This window comes from Hyaena hyaena, unplaced genomic scaffold, assembly GCF_003009895.1.
Source record: "Hyaena hyaena isolate Hyena2069 unplaced genomic scaffold, ASM300989v1 scaffold_55, whole genome shotgun sequence".
NCBI classification, from domain to species: domain Eukaryota; kingdom Metazoa; phylum Chordata; class Mammalia; order Carnivora; family Hyaenidae; genus Hyaena; species Hyaena hyaena.
Window position 1 is genome coordinate 3,179,889 of NW_024080687.1, and position 24,252 is coordinate 3,204,140.

General features: G+C 37.8%; 1 protein-coding gene across 1 annotated transcript in view; it reads right to left on the reverse strand.

The window, feature by feature from the left end:
- Window positions 1-570: 570 nt before the first annotated feature.
- The window catches only part of CDC5L (cell division cycle 5 like), a 49,590-nt gene continuing 25,908 nt past the window's right edge, over window positions 571-24,252 (reverse strand). The window contains exons 11-16 of the mRNA XM_039231196.1: window positions 20,957-21,121; window positions 17,771-17,851; window positions 17,235-17,477; window positions 14,228-14,425; window positions 1,751-1,963; window positions 571-1,005 (exon numbers count right to left, since the gene is read on the reverse strand). Of these exons, the coding sequence (XP_039087127.1) occupies window positions 901-1,005; window positions 1,751-1,963; window positions 14,228-14,425; window positions 17,235-17,477; window positions 17,771-17,851; window positions 20,957-21,121 (1,005 nt within the window). The 3' untranslated portion in view covers window positions 571-900. The remainder of the gene's footprint in view (window positions 1,006-1,750; window positions 1,964-14,227; window positions 14,426-17,234; window positions 17,478-17,770; window positions 17,852-20,956; window positions 21,122-24,252) is intronic.

Genomic DNA, 24,252 nt, shown 5'->3' on the forward strand with positions numbered 1-24,252 from the left:
TTCCTGGTAAGTCCAACAAACTGTTGGTCTATACTGAACTTGTAGCCAGCTAGTAACTACCCCAAATGATTTCATGTGAATTACAAAGTCCAGTCTTCCCACTTCTAACAATTACCCAAATTCTACGCTTGTGTAGAATTAACTTGTTAAGATAAACACAAAGCTTTAATAAAGTGTGATAGCCTGACTGAAATTAATCTTCAACATGCCTCTGTCAAAAAGACATTTAAGAGAGTGTAACAGGCCAATAAAAACTAACTCTTCTGAGTCCTAATCCATAAACTAACTGAGTAGCTGGGCAAAGAAGAGACCTTCTTAAAGTTATACTGGGGGGGGGGGGGGAGACAACCTGAGGTATTAAAATGTTAATCCACCCTATCAGTGTACAGAGAAATAAGCACTCTGTGCTGAACCTAACGAGGCCACAAAAGGACTGCCTCTTAAGAATTAAGATACTGGATCACCATCCTGATTACCCCAGAGTCACTCATTAAATATGACACAGACTACATACTTGCTGGTTTGTGGGCACTCTAAGTATCTAATTACTTCAAACAAAAGGCTACACTCTCAATTTTTTATATTTTGTTTTTATTCAAGAGTTTACTCACAGGCAGCACTTTAAAATCAGGCTTTTAAAATTAAAGGCCAAAACTAAAAAATTTTTGCGAATATGACACTGCTAAAAGAATGATCGTCTTAATAATTTAAACCCTAAAACGTCTTGTGGAGTTAAAGTCTTTATACGCAGACTGTGTAAGATCGATATCATTTAAAGTAAACAACTCAAAAACCACAGATTGTGGGCAAATTTGTCAATGAAGATAATCATCAGTTTCAGCCTTCCAGAGTATGAAAACCAGCAATTAATTCATCCTGTGACAGAATATAAACTATGCTTCAGAATTTGGACTTTAAACCCTCTTTCTCCAGCAGCAGATCGGCATATCTATGCTGAAGTTCTTTCTCTCTTTCCTGTTGTCGCTGAACATCTTCTTTTAGACACTTGAAGAGATAAAAATATTAAATAATTATTTCACATGTAAGCACACACTGAAAATGAACAATACCTTATGGTACTTTATCATCTTATGAACAGCAAAATTCAGTCATGATTCTTAAGAGAGAAGTATTCCCCAGGGAAACAAGAAAGAACAACTACTTATGCTATAAAGCCAGTACAGCAACCGTTCTTTGGTCATATGACTGCCATCGTGTTGGGGAATCTCTGCTATCTCAACTACACAAGCCGCTGCTGCTCTATCAGTACCCACAAATGCACCTCAACAAGCCCCGTATCTAGGCAGGGACTATCACGCACACTTCAAAAATCAAGTTAAGCCAAATCTGGCCACAGCAATTTCATGCAATGACCAGCTATATTCCCAGTGTCCTAAATTACAAAAGAGACAATGGCTGTATGTACCTCAAAGAGCTGTAAGAATGAGATGCAATTAAGTTTCAGGGGGACAAATCATAATGGTTACTTATTCTATTTCACAGTGTATCTATATACAAACCAGAAAATCAGTAAAAGAAAAGCCACTGTATCCACCACTGGCCTGGTCTATCCATCTATACACAGACAATTCTAGGTAAGAAAGTCAAAAAATTCCAGGCTCTCACTGAAAAAAAGCCAGACAGTATCAGCTTCAGAAATAAATCTGCACAGGAAAAAGAAAAAACAGGAAACCCCTGGTAATTTTTTGCAGTTCTCTTCTCAAGCAATGCTGCAAAGTAATGATGTTACCTCTAGCCTCCGGGGAATAGCAGAATCCTCATGCTTCTTAAGTTCTTCAAAAGTGCGTAACTCCAAGTAAGCCTGCTCAATTTGGTCCCATAAGTCATTCAACTGTTTCATGAGCCCCATAGCACGAGACTGGTAACCCCCAAGCAAAATTTTCATCTTCTTTTCCATCTTTGCAGCTCTCTTGGCTTCGGTGGTCATGTGACCCCTGTTTATCTGGGGGGGGGGAGGAGGGGGCAGGGAGAGGGAAGGGGAAGATCACATCAGCAGACATGAGAAAAGCAGGCTAAATAACAAATAAAGGCATTATTGGCTCCTCTACCTCCTCAAAGCCAAGGTACATTAGAATTCCTCATACGTTAGCTACCATAACACAAAATTTGGCCTAAGAAGGATTTGTCTTGCACTAGAAGGATTGTACAGTTCATTCCCAAATAATCTTTAAAAAAATTTTTAATGTTTGTTTATTTTTGAGAGAGTGACAAAATGTGAGCGGGGGAGGGTCAGGGAGAGAGAGGAAGACACAGAATCCGAAGCAGGCTCCAGGCTCTAAGCTGTCATCACAGAGCCAGATGTGGGGCTTGAACCCACGAACTGTGAGATCATGACCTGAGCTGAAGTCGGCCACTTAGCCGACTAAGCCACCCAGCCATTCCCCAAATAATCTATTTATAATAACCTCAGCCATAATTCAATTTCAAAGCAGGTTTGAATTTCAGAGTGTAAGAAAAACTAATCTGTACTTCTGAAAATAACTTCTGCTATCATTAATCTACACTAATTTGGGGACTGGCAGAGACCCAGCTTCACCATCTTCATCCCCAAAATGCACTGTGATCTAACACGATGGCCACAGCTAACACCCCTGTATGATATACAGGGAAGTTGTTACAAGAGTAAATCTGAAGATCACAAGAGAAAACATTTTTCTTCCCTTCTCTTTTTTCTTCCTTTTCTTTATATTTTATCTACATGAGATGAGAGATGTTAACTGAGTCTACTGTGATAATCGTTTCACAGTATATGTAAGTCAAACCATCATCCTGAAGTCTTAAGCTGATATTATGATGAATGTCAATTATTTCTCAATAAAAGTAGAGAAAATGCACTTCTATATTATACATCCAGTATATTATTAATAACTGAATAATGTCCAATTAATGCACCATAGTTGTAATCAAACTGTAACCCCCTCAAACTATAAAACTACTGGTTATTTTTATAATGTTATAATTCTAAACTTGGCATAAAACCCATAAGGGAAAAACAATTTCACATTTGGCAACAAAAAAAATCTTTAGTTTTTGTAACGTGAAAAGACACCATAAAACTGAGAGCTGGTAGTTTTCTTATTAAATATGTATACTGGGCACTGATGGGCTGCCTCCTCAGCTCATTCTAAAATTAGGGGGAAAGAATTCAAAATATATAAACTCATGAAAGAACAGAAGGGACAACTAGCAAAAGCAAGATATCAACAAAATTCTAGAGCTGATGCAGGACACAGAAGGCCCCAGTTGAGAGAGAGAGAGAGAGAGAGAGTCCAAAGAGAGACGGATGAGAAGGGAAAAGGTGTGTAATGCAGAATCCCATTCACGTGACACCTACACTAGGTATATATTCTACGTCCCATATAGAACCATTTCATATTTTAAAGTGATACGCAAATGCACATACAACACAACTGTGTGCTCAAAGCCTTAAGAGTAAGTATTAAATTGTGTTAGTTTCTTATCCGTCTATCTTCCTTTCCTCCCTCGCTCCCTCCTTCCCCTTACTTGGCCTCTATCCACTCTCTCCCACTCTCCCTCAAGGGGATTTCATCAAGTGACTCCAAAACTAAGTAGTTTCAAGATAACTGTACACCTAAATGATAATCCATAATTCACAACAATGTAACTATAAACAAGGAAGACCATGTGACAATGTAAATACTTTTTTTTTTTTTTTATTTCTGGGGGAGAGAGAGAGAGACAGCGTGAGCAGGGGAGGGTCAGAGAGAGAGGGAGACACAGAATCTGAAAAAGGCTCCAGGCTCTGAACTAGCCATCAGCAAAGAGCTCGACACGGGGCTTGAACCCACCAACTGTGAGATCATGACCTGAGCCGAAGTCGGACACTCAACCAACTGAGCCACCCAGGAGCCCCAATACTTTTTTTTCTAAGATACCAAATGTGGGATAAATAGGGATAAAGATAAACAGAAATGGTACCATGGATAAATGTCAAATGCAAAATCAATGATAGGAAAAACTGTACATACGATGTTTTATTAAAGTATTTAGAAATCTAGTCACCAAAACAAACATACAGTTTTCCAAAATAACTCTGAAACATCCACTTCAATGCCTAACATCCGATTTAAAAATTTTGCAATGCTTTATGGTTAGAATATATAAGAACACCAAAAAATGAAAATGTTCCTAGGGGTGCCTGGGTGGCTCAGTTGGGTAAGCATCCAACTCTTGGTTTCGCCTCAGGTCATGATCTCATGGTTCCATGAGTTCGAGCCCCCTCATCAATCGTCTCGCTGACAGTGCAGAGCCTGCCTGGGACTCTCTCTCTCTCTCTCTTTGCCCCTCCCTCCCTTTCTCCCTCAAAATAAGTAAGTAGATAATAAATAAATAACAAAACAAAACCAAAAGACTCCTCAAAACACAAAGTACAGTTGAGCCTTGAACAACACACGTTTTAACCGCCCGGGTCCTCTTACATGGATTTTCTACAGTACCATAAATGTATTTTCTCTTATAATTTTAATAACATGTTCTTTTCTCTAGCTTACTTTACTGTAGGAATACAGTGCATAATATGTATACAATAGAAAATATGCATAAATTGACCATTTATGTTATCAGGAAGGTGCCCCAGTCACTAAGGTTATTAACATTTAAGTTACTTTTACTGCAAAAGTAACACTTCATACCTATCCATCTCCAGCTTAGTTTATTAAAAGTCAAAGTCAAATAAAAATAAACCTGTGGGGTGGGGAATAAGAAACATGCTGCATGTACATGCCTTGCCTTAAAATGTGAGATGGATCTAAAATTAAAATACAGCTTTTTAAAAAACATTTATATCTTCAGGATTTTATAAAAGTTAATAAGCTTTTATTCCTCTGCAGTTCATTTGAAGACTAATCCAAGAATAAACAATGTCCTCTATAAAGAAGCCACCTTCCTCTAAGAGATAACAAATCAAAAGGAGTCCCATGGCAGTGTATGTCTTCAAAGGAAACACTGTGTGAAGTCGAGGCAGCACAGGTTAGTAGGGGTGTGAGTCTCTTCCCTCGCAGCACAGCCGCACCCAACTGTTCTGCAGTTGATGCAAGTTATTTAACCTGCCTCCATTTCTCCATCAGTAAAATGGCAGTCACTGCTAAGTTATTATGAAGCTTAAATAAGATAACGTACTTTTACGGTAAAAGACCTTAGCCACCCAGTGACTGGCACAGAGTAAGCAGTTAACAAATGTGAGCTCTAATTACAATTATTTCATATGCACTAAGAGTTTAACATTTTGCTCTCCTTTCTAATGGAACAAGGAACTAATGATGAGGCTTTAAAACCTTCTTTAAAATTCCAATTTTAATTTTAAAAATGACTTGGAATCCTTGCTGGAAATAAAACAAGGAAAAATAGCTGTTCCTTCTTGAAGAGACACATACTGAAACACATCTTCTCAAGCCAATGGTTTTCAATCCCAGCTAAACTTTAGAATTACCTGTAGAACTTTAAAAATCCACCAGTGCCAGTGCCCTAAACCCAGAGACCCTTATTTAAATGGTCTCAGACCTTGGTATTTTTAAAGCCCCCAAATGATTCTACTGGACAATCAGGACAGAGAATCTGTTTCACCCACTGTCATTACAGAAGATGGATATCAGCTGTTTCAACTGAACTAGACCCACCAAAAAGTCCTCACTCCCAATAATAATAACTGAACTAAATCGAGGAGTTGCATGCAGTTCCTTAAATATAATTCAGCATGTCCTAAAATAGTCTAACCCCATTGGATTCAAATAGACATTCCAAAAAACCTTACCAGCACAGAATTTCAAATTAATACATATAGCACATTTTAAAAAACAGACATAACAAATTTTCATTTTCACTGGTCAAGATAATCCACTTAGCTATACACTGCACTCCATGGATATTCAATTTCCAATTTGGTGCAACAGCATAATACTTATATTCCAACAGTGTGTAATTAGTCATCAAGGCACATTTACTATGACTGGTACCTTGTATCTGAGGATTACCTTGCCTCGTACAGCTGAGTCAAGATTTTTGATAGTTTGCTTCCCAAACTAACAAAGATTTTAAAACTACTAAGTTGTTAGCTTCCATTTCATGCCAACAATTTTAGTTAATTTAGCTCAAGCTTCATATAAAATCTTCTGGCTTGAATACTGTGCTAAGATCCCAAGCAAAAATGGAAATAAATGATACCAAAAAAAATTAAGCACAGGAAAAAATTAATTTGGTCAAATAACTATATAAATTTAGTCACTAAAAATATAAATAAGAAATTAAATGCAGCTTTTAATACTCATTTTAAGCTCAGTTACCTTACATCTATCATCTCATCATTAAAATGTGAAGGAAAATATCTATACACTTTGTAAAATGTTCAACCTATGACGTGCTGTAGGAGGGAAAAAACTAACAAATAAGGACTGGCCTTTTTCTAGCTAAGAAATCCCAAGCATGAAATGCATATGCAAATTAGTCCAACCCCCCTCCCCACTCATACACCACACCTTACAGTTTAAAATACGAAAAATCAGGGGTACCTGGGTGACTTAGTCGAATGACCGTCCAACTCTTGATTTAGGTTCAGGTCATGATCCAAGGGATCCAAGGGCTGTGGGATCAAGCCCTGCATCTAGCCTCATTACTTAATATTCTCTCTCTCTCTCCCTCTGCCCCCTCCCACACTTGCTCACTCTCTCTAAAATAAAAAAAAAAAAAATTAAAAAAAGTAAGATTTTAAAATACAAAAAATCAGGAAAAACCAGGCTCTGATTTGATCAAAATCATGTTTCTAAACCTTTTTTAAAAAAGTAGGGGAGCCTGGGTGGCTCGGTCAGTTAAGCATCTGACTTCAGCTCAGGTCATGATCTCACAGTCCATGGGTTCAAGCCCCGCATAGGGCTCCTTGCTGACAGCTCAGAGCCTGGAGCCTGCTTCAGATTCTGTGTCTCCCTCTCCCTCTGCCCCTCATCCACTCGCTGTCTCTCAAAAATAAATCAATGCAAAAAAAATATTTTTAAGAAAATATATATATTAAGTATTAGCAATTGCCCTTCCTGAAGGACAACTTATTGTAAACAAAACAATACTGGCTTAAGGAGCTTGGATGGTACATTAGAGCTGACTTACAAGAAGTTCTCAAAAAAATTTTTTAAATCTTTATCTGTACTTAAATTATTCTTAAAATTATTCTTAAAACATCTAACAGAGGATTATCTGGGTGGCTCTGTCAGCTGAGCATCTGGCTTCAGTGCATGTCCTGATCTCATGGTTCGTGAGTTCAAGCCCACATGTGGCTTGCTGCTGTCAGTGCAGAGCCCACTCCAGATCCTCTGTCCCCCTCTCTGTCCCTCCCCTGCTCATGTGGGCGCTCACGCTCTCGCTCGCTCTCTCTCTCACACAAATATCAACAGAGACAGTAGTGGAGACAGGATTAAATACTTTGTTAACTTGTCACCAGACAAATCTATCAAATAGGGTTATAATGGAAGTTTATGCTTTAAATATGTATCAACACAAAATTTCTAAAAACCTTAAATAAAATTCACCATTAGGAAATTAAAGTAGGCAACACTTGATATTAAAGCTGACTACGTCCAAAATGAAAGAGTAAGATTCAATTCAAAAGAGATGAATGAGAATGTATCTACATGTAAATGTGTAGGGACACCAAGCTGACAAATTTCATGTACCATAACTCTTTTATAATACAATGTCTGGAATCTGATTCAAAATAATGGGGAAGGGAGACTAACATATGAAAACAAGAGTGGCTTTGAGTTGATAGAGCTGGATGATAACACTTGAGGACTCATTAAACTAATCCACTTTAGGGTATATTTGAAAACTCCCATAATAAAAGGTTTTATAAAATTCAAATTCAAGATCTACTGCAGAAGCTATTTTGTTAAGACTGTATACCACAAACCATGAAACATCAATACAATGAAATATAAGAGACATCAAAATTCACAAGTATGTCAACGATTTTAGCACACCAGAATGTATATATGAAATGTTAAATTAAAATCCACAGTTATGTTAAAATCCATTCATACTAACCAAAATCTGAACCTTAAGTCTTACTCAATCTCTCTGCGAAAATCAACCCATGTCTCAAATTTCAGACAGTCATCAAACTTTTAGAATAAAAACTCAGGCACCCTGCTGTTCAAGGTAACAGTTACTTCTTGATATGTGAAAGTATCAAACCAAGTTTAATCCAATTTAGACAACACTAACATGGTTAACAGACCTGAAGAGATCTAGGACAGATTTCCCATTCACTAAAACTTGCTATTTGCTAGGCACAACCAGTATCTCATTTAATCTTAATCTCAACTCTCAGGTCCATGAGATAAAAACTATTACCCATCCTAATTTTACAGGTAACTAAGGAAATAAGAGGCTCAGAGAGGTTAAGTTAACTTGCCCTAGGCCACACAGCCACTAAGTGATGAAGTATGTCCTACCTAAAAGTTCAACGCACTAGGCCACACCACTAATAAACGGAACGTCTTCTCTGCCTCAGCCCCTGAAATGCAAACATGCCTGAAGAAATTCAAGCTGTGGGACTAAATGGCTTAATGCCATCAGACAGTTCCCTGAAAAACAAGTTATTCTAGACACATGTAAACAAGATCTTAATTAATGGATCTGCCCATCACTATTTCCCTGACTGAGACATTAACCTACAAGAATTTTATTTGACTCCTGAGAAAAGCTTTGACCTTCCTCAGCTTATACTGTTCAATTCCTAATTCTTTTACTCTTAAGCTATAAAATTATAAGATCACAAACATTTCTCAGAAAAATTTTACAGGGGGAAAAAGGTTATTTAACAACTTCTCAAGAAGTTGGGCAGAATATAACTAGCATAATTGGGGATTTCACCAAACCAGATCTTTGCCACAACTTTATGAGCGCAAGTGACCAGGTTTTTTTTAAATGATACTTACTATATATTATTAAATTAACAAAGGAGTACATGGTGATTCCAATTCAGTTCTAAACATCTTCCTCCTCCACACACACATTAATATACACACACACATATACATATCCCTCAAAATGTATAAGGCGATTATGTCTGGACGGTAGGCTTCTTTTCAAATTGTTTTTTAATTTCTTTTTAAATTTTCTACAAAGTACAGGTATTATTTTTAGAAAAACGCCTAAAAATGTTATTTTTTAAATGCATAGAAGAGAAACTGTCTAAAAAAGACTGGCCAGAGACCAATGGAAAACTGATGGTCCCCAGGAGATGAATCAGTGGAACCGTAAGTGTTTCCTCGGGTCATTACAAAAGGGGGCTGTATGGGACTTATAAAAGTGTAATTGTTACTTTCAAACTCACTAAGTTTGTTAAGGTTACTAAGCTTAAGTAATTCCAAAATAAACACATTATCCTTGGGTCTCCAATACTGTCTTCAGTTAAAGTCTGTTACAGTGAGGTTCAGAAACATTAAGAGCATCCCTCATTGAAACTCTTGCTTGGAGGCCCAGAATATAACTTTATACCACTGGAAAAACAGGTTTAAGGATACCCAAAATAAATACAGAGTAGATGGCAGCTCCACTTCCTAGTCCATCATTTAGCAATACGATCCTATAGTAGTAACGATGCGGTTCAGCCACCGAAATGTTTGCAAACAACACGAGCCCATCAGAGCCTTTCCTTTCATCTCTACACTACTCACTAGCATTAAACTGTATCAGTGAACCTTCTCTACCCCAATGAGATGCAGGTCCAAGTACGTAATTATGGCTAGCATGTATCAGAGTCAGCATCCACCAGACTACATCCTTGTAAAGCAAGCTAAGCAGTAAGGCAAAACATCTTACCAAAAACCTTTCCAAAAACTGTTGGAACAGTAATACCAACAAAGCAATACCAAGAGTACTGTACGTCTGCACGAATTAGGAAATGAAATACATCAACTGCATGAAAGAAAACCAACTCAATGTTGACGCCTAACAGAAGGAACACGACTGTACCAAGGAGATCAGCTCTGGAGTTCTTTTTTTTTTTTTTTTTAATATTTTTATTTATTTCTAGGAGAGAGAGAGAGAGACAGCGTGAGCAGGGGAGGGTCAGAGAGAGAGGGAGATACAGACTCTGAAATAGGCTCCAGGCTCTGAGATGGCAGTCAGCACAGAGCCCGACACGGGGCTCGAACTCACAAACTGCGAGATCATGACCTAAGGGAAAGTCGGACACTTAACCGACTAAGCCACCCAGGCGCCCCAGCTCTGGAGTTCTTGATAGAAACAAGCAAGAAATCTGTCAGTGCCTTTAAGGGTCAAAGCAAAGAGCAGTATTTGAGAAAGGGAGCATTCCAAAGTACTAGAAACTTCTCTCCTGTGTCCATGTCACCCCTCCCCCCTCCACACACGCACAAGAGAACATAAACCTGCCGAGTTACTTCAACATAACAGTCCTCCATCCAGATTTGCCCAACAACTTGATCCTTACCGTCAACTTTCACTCTTTACAGTATTAAGGGAATTTTTTCCTATGTAAAAATATCTGACTTTATAAAGAAAATCACTGAGAAAATAGGACCCATTGTACAGCCAATTTTGCTGAAATATAACCATTCAGTCAAGTCAGGGGTACTCATAAGAACTCCACAAGTGCACCGGGAAAGATGTGTTATCTTGTGTGTTTTAAGTTACTTTATTTCCAAGAAGTCGATGTTACATAATATTTCTTGACTAAGGTGACTGTGCCAGTAAAATAGAGAGAGAAGTATTACTTCTGGACCTAGTTTCTACCTCTAAGGAAAGCCTTTCCATTTTTATAGCTAACATGACAAAATCTACTTTTCAGCCAAACTTCCTCAACAGAGCAGTTTAGATACTATTTCAAATACTATTAAATTTAATAGCAGACCTAAATTCAGACTTCTCATTTCACTTTTGCACCTACTGGAAATTATTTCACTCAAAATAATTATGTCTTCAGATGATTTCCTATTTCCACTTCAAGTGGAAACAAATTAGAACACTTCAAATTCTATTTGCACTTCCCAAATCCAGTAATGACTCATTTATCTGGCATCATCAGAAAATGAGGTTCTCCTGCACATGAAGCATTTTCCAGATAACTGAAGTCCACGAGAGCATGGAGCTTGTCCACTTTGTTTCTGTGATATTCCCAGGGGCTGGAACAAGGGCAGGCGCACATTAGATGCTCAGTACTAGTCACTAAACACACGATCACATCAAGTACAATAAATCCTTTTTATTTTTTACCATTTGGTAAAAACTGACCTATTATTTTAGGCATCCCTCTTTAAAAATAAACAGCAGTGAACAGAAATTAACCATTACTTTTTAAATCTGGGGCACCACTACAGACAGCCATTGCTCTGCTCTCCTACCACACACCCATAATACCTTCAGAAGGGATTTAAATAGCCTCGACATGCTATGCTTTCTAACTTTTCCTTTTCTGATATTAGCGATCATTTCTGTTTGCTGTTGCCTTGTTTTACCCACAAATGTATGGCACAGTTCTAAAATTAATCCTGCTGCCAAAGCAGAAAAGAACACATGAACTTGGTTATAATTCAGAAGTCTCTCCCACTTACTTCTGACCTGGGACTACATTCTGATTCCATTTATTTAACAGACTCCTTACACCACCCACCACATTCTACATAAAACCTGAGATGGTTCTATTAGTTTTAAGTGAGTATCTCAAGGGTTTTCATTTAAACTCTACATTTCAAATACTAATCATGAGTAATGGCTCAAAGACCCAGCTCCAATATAAACCTCAGGGCATATTTTTAATCCATTTAGGAGACACCAACCACGACAAAGCTGGATTTCATCTGGCTTGATACACTGTGATAGGCCCATAATTTAGAGTCACTGTTCCCAAGTTCATGGCAGCAAGACTCAAACATACTGGCAGCCAGGGTGTACTGTGCTTGCACAGAAAAGCATATCTCCCTGAACCTAAGAGTGGAAAGAATAATTTAAGTATAGCATTTAGTTTATATAATACAACTGGAGTTCCTTCCCCACAACAAACTTTGAATAATGTTTATAATTTAGCAATCAACTGAAATGATGAAAGAATTACCACAATTGAAATAAAATATTTATGTATTTCAAACCAGTAGAATTGTGTCTTCAAAAACTAAAATAAGCTAACACAAACCTAGTTCTGAATTAGGGATGGATACAAATAAAATGGGGTATTTGTTTATTTGGGTTTTTGAGTCTCTTTTCTTCTTTTTAAAGATTTAATGAACTTTCATTTGAAATAAGTGTAGTTTACTAAATTAAAGGATTTGATTACATATTCTTTAAAAGTAACTAGCTGGGTAAACAATAGAGTAAGTTATCCAGAAGTCAAGAAAAGAAAAATCACTTCAGACTGTTTTATGAATATTCTTCCAAAATCACCAATCCTTCAACAAAAATAGTTCAACGGAAGATTTCAGTTCCTGGTACTGAACTGAACAAAGAGAACCACATGTTTTTAATGGTTGCTCATAAACGACCCAAATAAATCTCCAAAAGAACAGCAGTGGTTCTTTCTGTATTTTTCCCTTCAAAACTCACAAGACCAATTCAACATAAAAATAAAAATTACTGTACTTTATGGCACCACTCACTTCGTGACACATTTATTTGCTGTCATGAAAGTTAGTGCCTCAACAAAGTAAATGAGAGTTAGGGAAAAAAACTTTTTTTATATTTTAAAGAGCACAAAATGTCCTTACCACGTGGGGCAGAAAAAGCTTACCCACCTCAAATGTGAAGATTTTCAAACTAAGTGAGAGACCAAAGTATTTATATATAAAGGTTACAAGAAAGCTTTCCAAATAGCTTTCTAATCAATTACAATGCTGACCTTAGATCAGGATTACACTGCTAACTACCATTTATAAATAAACGAAGCCAACACAACAGAAAATGTAATTTAAAATGTGACCGCGGAGGTTCTCCTTGCCCTGACTTTAAATCCCAAACTAAAGCACAGAGCAAGAGTGCACCCTGCTGGAAGTTAGCAGGACAACGGAATAACTAGCAGCAACTGGGCTGCGAAGATTTCACCCAAGATGAGAATTACTTCAAAAAGAAACTAATTTCCCACTAAATGATAAAAGAGTCTCATTCACCATTAGGTGCCTATACCTGTAGTCTTAAAGGTAAAATTAAGACTTAGAATAATTTCATGTTACAAGAACTCCTTTCCCTGTTCATTTCCCTAGACCCACACAACATCAACCACTTCAAGTGGTATTTACTATTTTTTTAAATTTTAACTCTAAAGAAAAGTATTTTCCAATGTGCTTTCTGCAAAGAGAAATGAGTAATCACAAAGAAGGAAACTGAGGCCATTTCTGCATGTGCTTGCCTGAGGTACCCCTTTATCCCCATCCTTGCCCTGGCCTCAGAAACCTCCCTGAAGACCACCACTGAAGAATCCACAAGGAAGCCCAGTGGTCCAGGAACCACAGTTTACATGCTACTGGCAAAAGGCCTACAGAGATTCTGGAATTCAAAACTTGCAGACTATATCAAGAAACCATATGCCATGAAACTCCTGTCTAGAACCTTTCAACATTTCCTCAGATGTGAAAAAAAAATCAGAGAAGCCATTATCAAAGATAACGCAGCTCAGTGTTCTCTCTGTAACAAATGCAAAGGAATCAGAGAATGAACAGGGAGGAACCAAGGTTTCATAAAGGTACTCTCTTGGCTATAGATAAAAAAGCTCCTTGGCACCAATGAGATCCTTCTTTACAGGAAACAGGCTATTCTAGCATTGATGGACACTGTTTTGAGTGAACAGTGTTAACTTCTTGTCTCCTTGCTCCCATGTTTAAAAGGTCCTGTCTGACCTGTGGCCAACCTGAAGGGCACCACTCTTTATCATAAAGGCTGGCAATTCTGAAAAACCAATGAAAGCCAAAGAAGATCAAACGCTTTAGTACAGTTTACCCTCCAGAACTGCAAAATCAAGGTGCACCTGGCTGGCTGTCAGAAAAGCATGCAACTGTTGATCATGGGGCCATGAGTTTGAGCCCCATCAAACTAACATCACTAACAAAACAAATAGACTTTTTTTAAAAAAAGCAAGAATTGCAAAAGCAAGAACTACCTCAGGTCGATTTTTCTGAAATTGTCTCCAGTGTATTATTTGGTCCATTGTTTCAATCAAGGTACATTTAAATTAGAATTTTAAAAGGATACCAACCTCAAGCCTCTTTTCAAGTGACTCGATTCTGTCCTTTTTGCTGGCTAAGTTGGCCCGTGTATAGCGGCTCTGCCCAGGAAGATACAAAACTTGACTGTAGCATTCTTCCCACACCTGGTTATAAGCTTCACTTGAGAGTTCTCCGTGGCTCATACCTTGCTTTACCACTTCCATCTCCTGTACCAGAACATCCTGGGCCTGTGTACGGTAACAATTTCAGTAAGTCTGGGTACCAGAATATTATCAAGGGACAGGAGAACTTTAAAAAGCTCAGTTTTCCTCTTTCTTTGTGTAAAGCAAGGAGTTTCAGTTGACTGTTTTTTGTTTTTTTGGAAGGTGGGTAACAATACCTAAACAAAATGAATTAAGAATCCAGTAAGTTAATGCAGGCTGATCTAAAAAGTCAGGCTTCCATAGATTACCAATAATATAAACATCTTTTCCGTCACTCTATTACAATAGCAATTACCATTTCTTGGATATCTACTCTATGCCCAAAACTCAATTTAAAAACTTTATCTACATTATCTCCAAACACCACAAGCACATTACAAACCAGTTGGTATGACCCTCTTATTAAAGATGATGAAACTAGGCTCAGAAAGATTAAGCAGTTGTTCCAAACCACCTCACACTAGTAAAGGCAAGACAGATCATGTCCAAGCCAAAGGGGACCTTTACTTGGATGTGCTCCTTCCACTCTACCAATCCCTCCCTACACTTCAGACTTCACAGGATTGTGAAGGGGAACAAGGCATTTCTTTTGATACATGTCTTTTTTCTCATCTAAAGAGATGCCCCTGACATTGCCAAAGAAGGAGGTGGGGGCACAGAACAAATAATAATGGCTCACAGGCCAGCTTTTACTTACTACTAAGAGAGTTTAAGATGACAGAATGAGGGGACACAGACCTGGACAGACCTGGGGTACATGTCATAGCTTGACCATTTAAGTAGCTGTCTGAACTTGCTTAACACATCTGAGCCCATTTCTCATCTGTAAAATGAGGATAATGTCTGTTATCAGGATTAAGTGATACAACATACATACACAGTATAGCCCAAAATGACACATAAGGATGCCATGAGCATATACCACACCAACTTTTCCAGCCCTTTGCTTCATGACTCAAAACTGACAACTATAGTTTTGTGCCTTCAAGAAAACTTTCGATCATTCTAGTACATCAGAAAATAAACATGGATCAAATTATATAAAATCAAAACATATAAAATCAAATACAAAAAACTTAAAACAATGGAAAATCATGTCTACAGAAGACAAAGAACAGATACTTTTAAACAATGTCTCTGAAGGGAAATAACAAAAACAAACCAATTTTAACATACTTAATGAAAACCCCACATTTCACAATAAAAGAAATGCTATTTCACTCCAAAACTGTACGCAGTAAGAATTTACAAATTCAGCTCTTATAATTATTAAAAGAGAGTAGAACTAAGCTATTTTTAAACTGTCCACAGAAAATCTACTAAGTAAATCCTGTTTCAAATTCTTTTTGGAACAGAGAAGAATGTAAATACATAACATAAAATATGAAAGAATGTTTAAACTAAGAAGACAAAACAAAACACAAATGAGGGGCGTAGGGTGGCTCAGTCAGTCAAGCATATGACTCTTGATTTCAGTTCAGGTCACGATCTCACTCAGGGTTCATGTATTCAAGCCCCGCATAGGGCTGCGCACTGACAGCAGAGCCTGCTTGGGATTCTCTCTCTCTCTCCTTCTCTCCTCTCTGCCCCTCCCTACTCACGCTCTCTCAAAATAAACAAACGTAAAAAAAGAAAAAAAGGAGTATTTAAACTACTTTGTAATGGCTTCCAATAATCCAAAAGCACTTCCTACAATTATTATTTTTTAAAGTTTTACTAGAATCTATCCCCTACAGAAACTTCTGTTAGGCAACAATATGATCCTTATTTCAGGTTTCCATACACAGTAAATTTCTTAAATCCATCATCCCCTATTTTCACTTTAAAGAGGAGACAGGTCAAGTATGGAGTTCAGAGTGTAACTCTCAACCCCAGTCCAATAATAAAATGTACCTGCCTCAAGCATAAGCATTCAACAGACATTAGTTTCCTATCGCACTTCCTAAAAGAGTAACTCAAGGTTATTCAGAAATCAGGGGCAAACTCTTTAAATACTAATCTGAACTGTCCTTCCTTTCTCTAATTTCTAAAAATCCTTCAATAAACACATATTACTTTTGCAACAAGGAAAACAGAAAGTAAGAAAATGACAGAAGGGTAAGAGAGAAGACAAAAAAAAAAATCTTATGTGTTTTCTCCCCAAGTATGCAACAGCCCATTCAATCAACAAGTCCGTCACTGCCCCTCAGGGCTGAGGACTAAAGAAATGAGACTAAAGATAATGACCACTCAGCTTCCAGCCACAGCATCAGCTGTATGTTCTCAGACCACGGGACAGATTTCAATTCACAACCACAGCTGTTTGCTCTGTCAGAGCAGAAATAATCAAATGCGTACAGAGGAAGAGGCAGAACAGACTTTATACAAGAAAACGTTTCTGTATTTCCTTATCCAAAAGGACAGTGGGAAATCATGTAAGAGGAAAACATTCAGTAAACAGTATTTCCTTTCTCTGAATAAGTGAAAGAAGTATTTTTAATATAGGCTTCCTTCTTCATATTAATCTAAATAAAAGAGATTTAAATATTAAAGGTATTCAGTTCAACTCAGAAGTAGCAGAGTTAAACATAGAAAATGGCAATTTGCAGCAACTGTCCATGAGGCATACACCCATGAAACAAAAACACCTTGCCACCTAAGCCAGTATTTACCTGGAAAAGGTCTACCACTGAACGGAAAGGGAGGGGTGATTAAGTATGTCTTCTTCATAATACTATGAACATTTATCTCCTAATCATGTAATTCACTTGTTTATAAACATCAGCATGAGAAAACAAGATAATGTTTGTCCATGATACACAGTATTTAATAAATATTTTATAATCAATCCTACCTTTTTCAGCTCTTCTTTGGAGAATTTTTCATAAGGGTTATGTTCCAGATAGGCAATGTGCTCTGAATTATTGGTGCCAAATCCTACAGTTTTTCCTTTTTTATTTCCAGATGGTTCATAAGGGTGATGTAGAAGGTCATAATGAAGCATTGTGATCATTTCTTTTTTGATTAGTTCTTCACTTTTTTGTAAATCTGTTAGAGGTGGTTCTACGTTTAAGGGTCTTAGAATAGTTTCATTTACCTAAAATTTTAAAACAAGTACAATTACCAAACATCACTCCACTACTGATGCTATTACTTGTTCTAGCATGAATTAAATAGCAGTTTTATATTTTCAAAAGAAATTTTTTTTTCCTTCTAAGGTATTATTTGTATCAACAAAACATTTTAGACTGTATCTGAGAACTGCTTTACTATATTCCAGAAAGTAGATAAAATTTTGTTTTACCAACTTAATGAATGATATAAAAGCATCCATCGATCACATAAGAAGAAACTTTTAAAACTTCCTAAGCCAGAAATTCTAGTACTTACTTCTGATGGTCTTGGCAGATCTTTCTGGACGGCTTTGTGCATCCGCTTCATTTCCTTTACACGTTCTGCCTCTCGTATAGCCTAAAAAATTATTTTTATATCAATTATTATAGCTATATGATATCTGCCACATTTCAATAAAATTGAAAACATGTATAAGAACATGTATATTCAAGAGTTAAAGCTGTAGAAGTCTGTGTATGTTTCTAGAAAGGTAATATGAGGCCACAGAAATCAGTCTATTCATTCTCTCATTACAATACAAACGTGGGGTGCCTGGGTGGTTCAGGTGGTTAGGCGTCTGACTTCGGCTCAGGTCATGATCTCACAGTTCGTGGGTTTGAGCCCCGCATCAGGCTCTGCGCTGACAGCTAGCTCAGAGCCTGGAGCCTGTCTCCGGATTCTGTGTCTCCTTCTTTCTCTGACCCTCCCCTGCTCATACTGTCTCTCTCTCTCTCTCTCTCTCTCTCTCTCAAAAATAAAACACTAAAAAAAAAAATTACAATACAAACTTAAGAAGTGCCAACAGCTACTAGAGCATTCTCCAAGTTTACATGGCTCCATCCATCCGATAATCATTCTTTTCTTGTTTAAATTGGAATTCTAAGAAAAATCCTAGAAAAGAGCACAGGCAGGAATGTCCCTGACATCAGCTATAGTGACATTTTTCTAGATATGTCTCAGGAGGCAAGGGAAAGAGCAAAAATAAACTATGGGAACTGCATCAAAATAAAAAACACTCTGAAGAAAATAACCAATAAAAAGGCAACCTGCTGAATGAGAGAAGGTATTTACATACAACATATCCCAGAAAAGGTTCGTATCTAAAATGTATAAAGAACTTCTACAACACAACACGAAAAAACAAATGATTCAATTACAAAGTGGACGGAAGACACAGACACTTCACTTCTCCAGGAAGACATCTAGATGACTAACAGACACATGAAAAGATGCTCAACATCTCTCATCATCAGGGAAATACAAATCAAAACTACAATGAGATATCACTTCATACCTGTCAGAATGGCTAAAATCAACAACATAAGAAAGAACAAGTATTGGCGAGGATATGAAGAAAAAGGAATCTCGAACACTGTTGGTGGGAATACAAAGTGGTGCAGCCATTGAGGAAAACAGTATGGAGATTCCTCAAAAAGTTAAAAATAGAACTACCCTATGATCCAGTAATCGCACTATGGGGCATTTACCCAGAAAATACAAAAATTCAAAGGGACACATGCACCCTTATGTTTAGAGCAGCATTATTTACAATAGCCAAATTATGGAAGCAGCCCAAGTGTCCATGGGTTGATTAATGGATAAAGATGTGGTGTGTATGTTTGTGTATATGTATATATCTATAAAGATAATAAAGACTTAATACACACACACACACATACACACACAAGAATATTACTCAGCCATGAAAAGGAATGGAATCTTGCCATTTGCAACTACATGGGTGGAGCTAGAGAGCAATGCTAAGTGAAACAATCAGTAAGAGAAAGACAAATACTATCTAATTTCACTCATATGTAGAACTTAAGAAACAAAACAAACCAGCAAAGGAAGAAAAAAACAGAGAGAGAGAGAGAGAGAGAGAGAGAGAGAGAAACCAAGAAACACACTCTTAACTATGACAACTGACGGTTACCAGACAGGAGGTGGGTGGGAGGATGGATAGATGATGGGGATTAAGGAATGTACCAGGCATGATGAGCACTCAGTGATGTATGGAAGTGCTGAATAGCTATATTGTACACCTGAAACTAATGTCACACTATAGGTTAACTAAATTGGAATTAAAATAAAATTTAAATAGTTTAAATAATAAATTGGAATCTTAAACTTAGAGGGGCTCTTAATTGTTCCTCCTGCAACCAAAATCTCATTTCCACTCCAAAAGGTACAGAGTCTTAATTTAAAAAACCAGACAATTCATGTACTGTTTCTTGAGTCTTAAATCACAAATAATATGGGTTAACTTCATGACATTTCTGAGAGTAAATGTAAAGCAAACTAACTAAGAGAACTAAACATAAAAAGTACTATCTTGGGGGCGCGTGGGTGGTTCAGTGTATTAAGTATTCAACTCTTCTTTTCATCTCAGGTCACAATCTCGTGGTTCATGAGTTCAAGCCCTACATCGGGCTCTATGCTCACAGTGCAGAGCCTGCTTGGGATTCTCCCTCTTCCCCCCACCCCGCCTTCCCCTGCTCACATGTTCATTCTCTCTTTCTCTCTCTGTCTCAAAATAAGTTCACTTAAAAAATAAAGTATTATCCTGTACTACCAACTGAAAAGTACATTCGTGTGATTTCTCCCTGAAATATATTTGCATTGATGCTATTCACACTTCAGTCCCATGAAATCCAATTTCTAAAATTACCATAGGGGTGCCTGGGTGGCTCAGTCGGTTAAGCATCTGACTCCTGCTCAGGAGTGATCTCTATCCCTCTCTCTCTGCCCTTCCCCTGCTTGCACACACTCTCTCTCAAAATAAACATTTAACAATTAATTAAGTCATCCTATAATGGATTACAGTAAGAATTCCTGAAAGGGGTCACATGATCTCAGTTTTAGGTCAAGATTCACCACTTTCCAAATATGAGAGCTGGGAAAGTTAACTTAGCTAAGTGGGGCTGGTTTCCTTATTTCTAAAATGAGGTTAATTCCTATCCCTACTTACACCACCAGGCTGTTATGTGCGTGTGAGTGATTATCAGTATAAAGTGTTAGTAATAATATCCTGACATACTCTACGTTTCCAAATCCACGTTTGTATTTGTTTACACTAACCTAAAATCATTTTCTCAACCAATTCAATATGCACTTGTTTTTAAGACTGATCAGTAACACCTTTTCTTGGCTACAGTGAAAAACAATGTCTAAAAGACTATGTGTATTTTAAAGAAGCATAATAAATTTGACAGGAGGTATTTAAATTACTATGTATATACACATATATATACACACACATTTTAAGACCGCCTACCAACATATTCTTGTATATTATTAATTACATGAATATATATTATTAACAATGTTAAGTAACTTAGGGTAATTTTTTTAGGTATTGAAAAAACTTTTAGGTGGTGATCTGGACACATTTAATGACGATTCTTCATTCTTTCAGCCTCCTGACACAGCCAGCGATGTGGTACTTCCTCTCTGATTACCCACCTGCTTTCGTGCGTCCACATCAGCAGCATCTTCAATGTAAGTATCATCTATTTCACGGTCTTCCAGCTCCTTCTCGGCATTTTCTGGCAGAACAATTTCAAAGTCATTCTTAGGGGCAGGGAGGCCCAAGAGTCCTAAACGGAGATGCTCACGAGATTCTCTTTCCTGTAGAAAAAAAAAAATCGTCCTTCTCAATTCATACATCTTATGTATTGAACCTCTATTCTTAAGAGTTTCTAAAAAATAATTAGCCTAATTTTAATTCTAGAAAAATGATCCTGAATTTCAGTGCTAAGTTTTTTGTTTGATTTCTATTTCAGTTTATTCTCTAAATTAAGGACAAAAACTTTAATTTGTGATCAATAAAGTTACTCTGGGAGACTCTAACAGAAGGTCCAGGAATAATCTCTACAGGGCAGAAAAAAATCCTTTAGAATTTCCATTTAAGGACTATATTTCTGATACTGAAATTTAATAGCAAATGCAAAGAAAAATTCAAAAGCTGATTTGTTCTTGGACTAATAAAATCTAACCTGAAAAGATGTCGGAGTTTTTATATGTATTTATTTTTAATAGAAATTACTAAATCATGCGGCACCTGGTTGGCTCAGTCAGTAGAGCATGCAATTCTCGATCTTGGGGCCATGAGTTCACACCCAACACTGAGGATAGAATCTACTTAAAAACAAACTAATCAAAAAATGGAAAAGAAGGAAATAAATGACTAGATCACATGATGACCAAAGGAAACAGTCCACACTGTGCAAGAAACTGCCTGGTACCCAAAGTTTTCCCCAGTACATGGCTTTTTCCAGTTTTTGGTTTGTTTTTTTTTGTAATAGTTTATTGTCAAGTTGGTTTCCATATAACACCCAGTGCTCATCCCAACAAGTGCCCTCCTCCATGGCCATCACCCCCTTCCACTCCCCCCCACACCCATCAGCCCTCAGTTTGTTCTCAGCATTCAAGAGCCTCTCATGGTTTGCCTCCCTCCCTCTCCCCCACTATTTCCCCCCTTCTTCTCCCCCACGGTCCTCCGTTAAGTCCCTCCTAACCCTCCTATATGTGCAAACATATGATAGCTGTCCTTCTCTGCCTGACTTATTTCGCTCAGTGTAACACCCTCGAGTTCCATCCATGTTGCTACACATGGCCAGACTTCATTCTTTCTCGTTGCCGTGTAGTATTCCATTGTGTAGATAAACCACATCTTCTTGATCCATTCATCCGTTGATGGGCTCTTCCCATGAATTGGCTATTGTTGAGAGTGCTGCTATGAACACTGGGGTACATGTGCCCCTATGCATCAGCACTCCTGTATCCCTTGGGTAAATTCCTAGCAGTGCTATTGCTGGGTCATAGGGGAGTTCTACTGTTAATTTTTTGAGGAACCTCCACACTGTTTTCCAGAGAGGCTGCACCAGTGTACATTCCCACCAACAGTGAAGGAGGGTGCCTGTTTCTCCACATCCTCACCAGCATCTAGAGTCCTCTGATTTGCTCATTTTAGCCACTCTGACTGGCGTGAGGTGGTATCTCAGTGTGGTTTTGATTTGTATTTCCCTGATGAGGAGGGATGCTGAGCATCGTTTCATGTGTCTGCTGGCCATCTGGATGTCCTCTTTGGAGAAGTGTCTGTTCATATCTTCTGCCCATTTCTTCACTGGATTGTTTGTTTTTCGAGTGTGGAGTTTGGAGAGTTCCTTATAGATTTTGGATACTAGCCCTTTATCAGATATGTCATTTGCAACTACCTTTTCCCATTCCGTCGGTTGCCTATTAGTTTTATTGTTTCCTTTGCCGTGCAGAAGCTTTTAATCTTGATGATGTCCCAACAGTTCATTTTTGCTCTTGAGTCCCTTGCCTTTGGGGATGGGTCAAGTAAGAGGTTGCTGCGGTTGAGGTGAAGGAGATGATTTCCTACTTTCTCCTCTAGGGCTTTGATGGTTTCCTGTCTCACATTCAGGTCCTTTATCCATTTTGAGTTTATTTTTGTGTGTGGTGTGAGAAAATGATCTAGTTTCATTCTTCTGCATGTTGCTGTCCAGTTCTCCCAGCAATATCTGTTAAAAAGAGGCTATCTTTTCTCCATTGGATACTCTATCCTGTTTTGTCAAAAATTAGTTGGCTGCATACTTTTGGGTCCAATTCTGAGTTCTCAATTCTATTCCATTGGTCTATGTGTCTGTTTTTGTGCCACTACCATATTGTCTGGATGATTACAGCTTTGTAGTAGGGGCTAAAGTCTGGGATGGTGATGGCTCCCGTTTTGGTTTTCTTCTTCAGTGACCTTTCCAGTCTTATTCCCCATAGCTCCATTACATGTATAGTAGGTGTCACGACCAACCAGATGAGCTGCTTTGTCTAAACCACACACCACGCTTACTCATATTGTGGCCTCCATCTGAGATGGCCCCCTCCTCTCCTTCTGAGCAAACCTCCTCAACGAAGGTTTTCCTAGTACCCACCCAACAAATGTGATTCTTTCTTTGGCCCCCCAAGCGTGCTGGTTTTACACAGAAAGTTTATTTTGTTCTTATTAATACAATTACTTGTGAACTTGGTTTAGTATTGCCCATCTCTCCAGAGTGCAAATTTCCTTAAGACAAAGAACATTTTTACTCAACTTTAGATCCTCTGAAGTCTCCAAATCAGCGCTCTGCACACATTAGATTCTTCATTTGCTTAGCTGTTATGCAGTCATCCATAGGTGACATTACTTGTATCAAGGTGGGCATTAAAAAAATTCTAAACTCAGGGTGCCTGAGTGGCTCAGTCAGTTAAGCATCCAACTTTGGCTCAGGTCATGATCTCATGGTTCGTGAGTTCAAGTCCCACGTCAGGCTCTGAGCTATCTGAGCCTGAAGCTTACTTCGGATTCTGTATCTCCCTCTCTCTCTCTCTCAAAAATAAACATTAAAAAAAATTTTTAGTAAAAAATTCTAAACTAACCAAATCTATACATGAAGTTTAGAATTAATTTGTAAACTAAAAACAGGCCAGTATCACTGGAACTCATTAAAAAAATTACGCTGCTTTCTGTAGCATCACATAAGACCTGATAGTGATTTAATAAAAGCAGTAACACGGGTGGAAACAAAACTGTGGCTTTTATAATTAGCTGTCTGTATCAGCTTGCAAAATATACAAAAGAAAACTTCACAAAGATAAGCAATAAACATCAACTTAATTTGGCTGTGAGATCTAGATCACTCTTCTAAAGGTACAGAGCAGGGGCACCTGGGTGGCTCAGTTGGTTGAGCGTCCGACTGGCTCAGTCATGATTTCACGGTTTG